The sequence below is a fragment of the Chroicocephalus ridibundus genome, chromosome 7 (assembly GCF_963924245.1).
Source record: "Chroicocephalus ridibundus chromosome 7, bChrRid1.1, whole genome shotgun sequence".
Taxonomy (NCBI): Eukaryota; Metazoa; Chordata; class Aves; order Charadriiformes; family Laridae; genus Chroicocephalus; species Chroicocephalus ridibundus.
The window spans coordinates 34,195,889-34,203,412 of NC_086290.1; the positions used below are offsets into that span (position 1 = coordinate 34,195,889).

At 34.7% G+C, this 7,524-nt stretch overlaps 1 protein-coding gene across 2 annotated transcripts in view; it reads left to right on the top strand.

Moving 5' to 3' along the window:
• PGAP1 (post-GPI attachment to proteins inositol deacylase 1) overlaps nt 1-7,524 on the top strand; it is a 45,398-nt gene that overhangs the window by 21,129 nt on the left and 16,745 nt on the right. For both annotated transcript variants that reach the window (XM_063342514.1, XM_063342515.1), the window contains exons 17-24: nt 436-502; nt 1,356-1,464; nt 1,841-1,879; nt 2,938-3,031; nt 3,692-3,782; nt 3,874-4,071; nt 6,215-6,350; nt 7,464-7,514. In XM_063342514.1, coding sequence (XP_063198584.1) covers nt 436-502; nt 1,356-1,464; nt 1,841-1,879; nt 2,938-3,031; nt 3,692-3,782; nt 3,874-4,071; nt 6,215-6,350; nt 7,464-7,514 — 785 coding nt within the window. The remainder of the gene's footprint in view (nt 1-435; nt 503-1,355; nt 1,465-1,840; nt 1,880-2,937; nt 3,032-3,691; nt 3,783-3,873; nt 4,072-6,214; nt 6,351-7,463; nt 7,515-7,524) is intronic.

The window sequence follows — 7,524 nt, forward strand, 5'->3', positions numbered from 1 at the left end:
CTCAAGAATGGCACATTTGGCTAGGATAACTTGCTAATTATGGGACTCAAATTTGAATGTTGAGCTACATGAGCTTAATCAGAATGGAATGGTAAAGGACTTTGTTTTAAAAAAAAAAAAAAAAGTGATGTCATCGTTAGCTTGAGGTTACAGCTTTGTTGAAAACTAGAAGTTTTCTCATAACTGTCCTGCCTTTAAACATTGATGTCTTGCTGTCTTATTTTGTAACAGCAGGAATTAAAAAATGTCACTTTCACTCAATGTTAACTGCACTGATCTGCATTGCAACGGGAATTGCAATGTAACTGCAAGCATGGTGATTCTGTATAGTGATCTATATACCACCTTTGTTTTACTTGCAGTTTAGTCTTTGGAGACAGTTGCCACATCTTGTTCTTAATTAATTTTATATTTTTTAATTCTCTTCCATTTCAGAAAGAAAAGCTAATGTTTACAGACTTCATATACCCTGGTCACATGAAGACTCAATATTTGTAGCAAAGTAAGGACTTTAACAATTATAACTTTTTGGTATGTTTTTGAAGAATGTTTACATTCTGTTGTGGTAATATTTCTGATATGAGACAACTTCTCCAGTCTTCAAGTGCTTGGCTTCCTGCCCTTGTTGACAGTTGTTTTGACTTTTCCTCAGAATAAGAATATCTATTAACTGTTTGTTTAATATTTCTCGCTAATTTTCTTGAAAAGGAAGTAATTTGCTGATCTGAAATTCTTGGCATAATCTTTGACTCCTTCATGAGTGGGGAATAGAGAGGCTGCTCTGGATGCTGGCTTCTTCCTGTAACCTGGAGTTTGGATCACACAGTAGCCCTAAGTTGCTTCAGCAGCATAGTCCTGACAAAATCAAATGATACAGTTTGGAATACGTGTCACTCATGAATTGCAGTTGAACAACCTGGGTTTATTTTAGATGGGTGGAAAACAGTCTTCCTTATTTATTTTAGAGGCCTTAAGGACACCTCTCTATTTTTTTTTTCCCCCTGCATTTTCTAACAATGTAATACTTGCAGGAAACTGCTTTGTATTCTTGAGAATCTGTCCTTCTCTTTCTTATCACTCAGCATATTTATGTGTTCTGTGAGGTAGTGCGGACACTAATGATGAACTTGTTTATTTTCATTAGTACCACGCCCCCTGGTAGTTGAGAGGACAGTGGATTGACAATGTTACGTAGTACCTTGTGACAGGGTAAACAAGTTCCTTATACCATTTAGCTTATAGCTTGAAGTGACACTTTGTGTACTAGTTCTGCTTTATGTGCACTTGATGAAAACTAAGGCATGTTTGGCTTTTTTTGATTATAAGGACAATTACCAATTAAGTTGATGTTTCAGAGTTCCATCTTTTACTGAGATTTCTGCAAAACTGCATACAGCTCAGCCTCAAAATGACAACAGGGTTCCAGAGTTAAATATTTACTCTTCCTCAGACTGTCAGTATGAAGTGAGTAATGCAGATTTATTTTATAGTTAGTTTGCATTGCTGTATAGTTTTTGTATAATTGAGTCTTTTAAAACATGTAGCTTATTAATCAAAATAAATACTAAGCAAATCTAAAGGTGGGCTGTTTGGCCTTTTTGTAAATGTAGTGCATGTTACAAGTATTTTGTAACAGCTGGAGTAATATTGGAAGTTGGGCTCTCATTTCTAAGAAAAATTTTAAAGCATTTGTTTTTAAAAAGTCAGTAGTAAGCTGTTGTACAGTTTAGTTATGGGATTGCTGTATTCCAATATTAAGTTGGCTTCTTAGAAATAAAAGTATTTTGTGTTTATGCTTACCATTGTATAAAGTAATAAAATATTTGTTTTTTTTATCAAGATAATTCTGAAGACGTCACCTGTACAGATTCTTGGGCAAGTAAGAAAACTTTCTAGTACTAGATTGTTGGGGTTTTTTTTATGTCAGTAGCATCTGTAGAAGTTTTCCCTTCTTCCCTTCCCTACTATGGCACTTCAGATTCTTTCTTGATGCCAAGAGGAACACTATTCAATGATCACTTTAAACCTTGTCACTTGGCAAGGCATCCCATCTGGATAAATGTCAGGCCTCAGTTTTCAGAGGATTAGAAAAGCACTCTGGATCTAAAGAGCTATTGTAAGTGTTGAGCATTTGGCTTTGTGATTAGCCGGATATCTGTAAAGAGATGATGCTGTAGGTCACTTTCACTTTCTAGCCTGATGAGTCAGTAGTGTTAAAATTTTAAAATACATTTGGCATCAACTCAAAGTTAGGAAAAAAAAAAAAAGTCTAAGTAGATCCATATGCTCCTTTTCAACAAATCTTCTTTGATTATCAATGAATATATTTCAACATTTGTATCAGTAAAAATAGACTAGCCATCTGCGATATTCTGATTCTAAAAAGTAATTAATTCTCAAGCACCTAAGTGTAGTACTAGAATATTACTGGCAAGTTTCTCTATTTGAATATATAAAAGATTTTTCATTTTGTTGTCATTTTAAAAGAACTTGTGTGCTATTTGTGTGTTAAACAGATATCCCTTCATTATTTGGGACAGTGGAAGCCATTTAACATGTACATTAAATTCTTTGGCCAAAAGCATATATAACTATATATTGCTTGGAAAGTGTACTTTTACTTTTATTTTTGAATTTATTTTACTGAAATACCGTTAAGAGGCTACTTTGTTCTTTTCATATTTGTCTTGACTTGAAAAAAAGCATTAGTTTATAATTTGGTCGTTTATCAAAACACGTTTGATTAGCCATTTATGATAGATCTGAGTATTTTCCATATATAACATTAGCTGCTAATGATGGTTATCAAATAATTTATGTATCAAAATGAGAAACTTTTAAGATTTTCCAATCATGTTATCATGCTCTCTTCATGATATTTGTGTGTATTTTAAATAAATAAATAAAGTAAGTTATCCTTATATCCTTGTCTTTCAGATAATAAGGTTCCATGCTGGCGCTCTTCCTGTCTATGTTGTTTCTAATATTCTTCTTACTTACGGAGGACAGTTGAGCACATTGATATCAACAGGTAGCTTTCTAGAATGTTTTTTTTTTCTGTCACAGGCGTGTTTAAAGAAATTACTTATCCAATGTACTGTTGAAAGACTAGCTAGTTGTGAATTTTTTAAGCTAAGTATCATTGAACTTGTGCAAGTACTTGGACCTATGCTCTTCAGTTTCAGTTTTGCTTTGTTGATAGTTCTTCAAGGTTGTGTTGTAGCAGAATATTTCCTTATTATTTTACTCTGCAGTCCTTTTGTTGCAAATGATTGGTGTTGCACTATATTTTAGAATCAATAGAAGTCTACTTAAAAATACATGTAAAAGTTTTTAAAATACATCGTTAGTATGCACAAAACATTTTTCTTGCTTGAAGATGAGATCTCCAGACTAACCTTTAGTCATGTCTTCAGACAAAATGTATTTTTGCTTAAATTCAGGTAGTGTTTATAACAAACTCTGTAATCTCTGTAAAAGCTCTTGTCATATTACCTGAGTATGGGTGGTCCAGCTAATAAGGGCCTTGATGATGAAGTATGTTGACTTACAGTACTGTTATAAGATGTAATTATCTTGTTTTGAAGTAAACTTTCAAACCTTTGTCTCAGTTTACTTTTTATTGTGGATCTTACTTGTTAAAGTTCATAACAAAATAATAACTACAGATGCTTTCCGTTCTTTATTCTAGGCCAGTGTTCAGACTTTTCCCTTGAGCTAGTTAGGACAGCTAAGCCCTACAAAGTAGAACCTCTCATAAGCATTGTTGTGTTTCTGCAGAGGTGAGTTTGTGTAACTTACTTATTTAAAGCAGTTTCCAACTGTAATGGTAATTGGAAGTGATAAGTAATACTGCTTTCATGTTTTTGGCAGGTTTCACTGGTTTAGAGTGATTTGGCAATCACTGTCACTACCAGAGGTGGATGCTGCTGTACTGAGTAGTCAGGATGCATGGTTCCCCCTTGTGTCCCTGATTCTATTTCTTTTTGGGACAGGCATTGCCTACTGGAGTGGAGTATTTTTCTCTATATCTCTGAGGCTCTTCTCTTCATTGTGGTTAACTCTGATTAGGTAAAACATTATGCTATATAATTATGCTCTTTTAGATGACTGAGACTCTGTCAATTTTTTTCTGTTTGATTTAGTGTGAATGCTTGGGCAGATTGAATTCTGCAATACAGTTCATACATGATTTTAGCCATCTGGGTTTGTCAGCGTTAAGTACTAATGACATATGAGGATTGCCTCATATTCCTTATTCCACATCTCCAAAAGGGAACATAAATGGCTTTCTCGTTTCCTTCACCAGCTGTTATAAAGGTTTTCAGTTTGTTTTTCAGGAAGGCTTGTTGGGGAAAAGCAAGCAATTGAACTATTCCCTTATAAGCAGCTCAAAAAATAAATGTATATATTTAGAAAGGGACTATAAGCATTGCGATCCATTCCTCATTGTTCATATTGGATAAACTGCATTAAGGAATGCAAACAGGTTTGTAAAACAAACTTCTTGGATGTTAATTTTGCTCTACAAGACTGATGAATTTTATTGATTGTGTCGAAGAACAGGGGAATGTTTTTGCTTGTACAGATAAGCATTCAAATATGAAAGTGGGTTTAAAAAAAGCAAGGAAGATAAAGAGATTTTTGAAAGAGTAAATTAGTAAATTGGATAACACACTTAGCTATTTTAATGCTTTGAGTGTTCTGACACTGATAACAGCCCTCAGCTAGATTTGAGCCAACTCTGTCTCCAGAAATTTGGTTGGGATGCTCTTTACTCAGAAACTATCTGCTAAATGAACTCTTTATTTTTTCACCATGAGCACTTTGGGTCTTATTCTACCAAATAATAGATGTGGTGTCAGCTATTTCTTCTCAGCCATCTTCTTTATAAATTACAGTGGATGCTTCAGTATTAGTTTTAAGTGATAAAGTGATTAACTTCTAGTTTTTGAAACTACTCTTTCTGAATTTTTAAGGGTTTTGCTCAATTTGTACACTTCACTAAAGCTTTTGATTTCCTGCAAATCCTGAGAGTGTCTTGGGCAGAGGCAGGAAAATAAGATTTTGTGTGTCTGCTTGTAAGTCAGCTGGTTAATTTTGAAATTCCTAGTGCCTTACACAGTTCTAGTGCCTTACACAGTTTTTGATCTACTTCTGAATTACTTGTAAAAAAAAACCAACAAAACAAACCCACCTTTATTTTCTATAAATCTCTCTAAAGTAGATAGTATTCGCTTGACTCTTGCTCAGTGTTCTGAAATGATCTGATATGGCCAGCAGCAAAGAATTTGTCACTAGCTGTCTGTGGAATTCTTTTTTTTTTGTGTGTGTCAGCCACCTTTTTGTGGTTATTTTCAATTTTGGTTGCAAAGGCTTTTAAAATTGTATTTTCCAAATAATGCTTCTTCTGTTTTCAGTGTCTAGTTTAAATCTGTAATATCCTGTGAATATACAAGTAGTACAGACTTTTTCCTAGTTCTGTTGCACCTCCTGCTGCATTCCCCTCACTCTCACACCTCCTTAGCTCATCTTTGTCATTTCAAATTCATACTTGTTTCTTAGTCGTACCAGCTGGAATCCAGAAACTTAAGCTTTTCTGTGTCTCAGACACAGCCTGTGAGCAAGCAGAAATTCCTGTCTGGGAAGAACGTTTGTCACAGAATTAATCTCCTGGAGACTTACTGTTTTATACTGTATACAGCAGTATACTGTCTTTAATTTAAAGTGCATTAACATTTGTATTAGGTGTCACTTCCATGATGCTGCTTTGCAGTAATAATAAGATGATCCTCGTGCTCTTTTGCTGAACAGAAGAACTTAGCGACTGATGCAGATCTACAGATAGCATTATCTAATGCTTTATGTTCACAAATGTATCCTTTATGGTCCCCAAATGAAGTAAAAGTAATACATTAGTTACAGACATACATTCTAGAAGGTGTAAGATTTTGTAGGTTCATTTGATAAGAAAGTTGAGGGGTTTGGGTTTTGTTTTTGCGTTTTTTTTTGTTGTTTTTTTTTTTTTTTCCAAAGTAGCTTATGTAGCAGTTGTTACATATGTTAAAATTTGTCTAACTTTATTTTTTCAGCGTTTAGTCAATATTCAGGAGCAATTTATTCTTTTTAGTCATTCACAAAAAAGAATTAGTCTTTAATCTTTGTGGGTTTTATGTTGTTACAAGAGAATAACGGTAGTTTTGTCTCTTTTTAGACCTACTGTACTTCATAAAGACAAGAAGTTGATTACACCCAGAAGACTCTGTGAGATGTTATCCCTTGTTTTGGTTAGCTGGACCACTTGCGGTGCATTTGCTATATTCATTATTTATCTTCAGTACTTGTTTAAGGTACTGAAAGGCTAAACTTTTTGAATTTATAACTCAATTTTGTATGCTTTGAATTAACCCCACGTTAAAAGCAAAAATACAGATTACCATTTTTCATATTTAAATGTTATTATTTGTGTACTTGAAAATAGGTCTTTTTTGAACACATCAGACTCTCACAATCCTGTAACCTTTAGAATTATTTTGCTATTTTGATAATGCTTTTTCAAAAGAAACGTACAGTCCCATGTGCCCACTACAATAATGCATATAATTGTGGTTTTTAACTTATGGATAGATAATGTCATAAAATCAAAGACTGGTAACTCCCTTGAAGATAAACTTTAACAAAGGGAGGACTTGGAATGTTCTGACAAAAACTTTTTATCTTAAAAGAGTTTTCACAAATCTTTATGGAGTAAAAGGAAGGAGGGTGGATATATTGTAGAATTAGGATAGTCTTACTGTATGTCTAATGTTCTCCCTCGGCGAGTGCCACAGAGATCCATATTTAGTCCCTGCCATTCAGTTTCCATGGTCTTCCTTGCATCAGAGCGTCAAACTTATCTGATTCACCCTATGGTTATAAGCTGCTAAATCAGCTACTATACTTAGCTACTAGGGAAGCATTCGGGCATGCACCTGAGAGTAGGCGCAAAGCAGAGCAGCTTACAGGTGGTCTGAAGCAGGTAGGTGGCAGCTGAAAGCGCAGCCTGAGGAACAGGTCTAGCTGTAATCGAACTCCCTGTGACATAAGGTCACCCTGTGAAGAATATTCCCTCTTCTGCAGTAAATCTCTGGCATGGGACTTTTCCTTTGTGGCCTGTTTATGGGTTTCTGCAGAAAGTGAAGTAGAACTGAATTAGCAGGAGGAGGTGAGGAATATGCAGATTTTCCACTCTGTATTCTCTGTAAAGCACAGTGGAAGGGGAAAAAGCAGCAGAAGTTTTCTCTCTGTGCTTGGAAATCCTTCCTTAAGGAGGGAGTTCTTGCATTGCAGCTCCATTGGGGCCCTAGAATCATCTAACTATAAAAAGGGTCAAAAAATAATTAGTCCAAATTTTTTTTTTCTTGTATACTACAGCTTTTGTGTGAAGAAACATTCTTACAAAAGCTGAACTGTCTGTCTTGCAGGTTATAAAACTACATGTGAATGTAAGAGTAGAAGAAAAGATGCTTAATGGGGTAAGTTTGT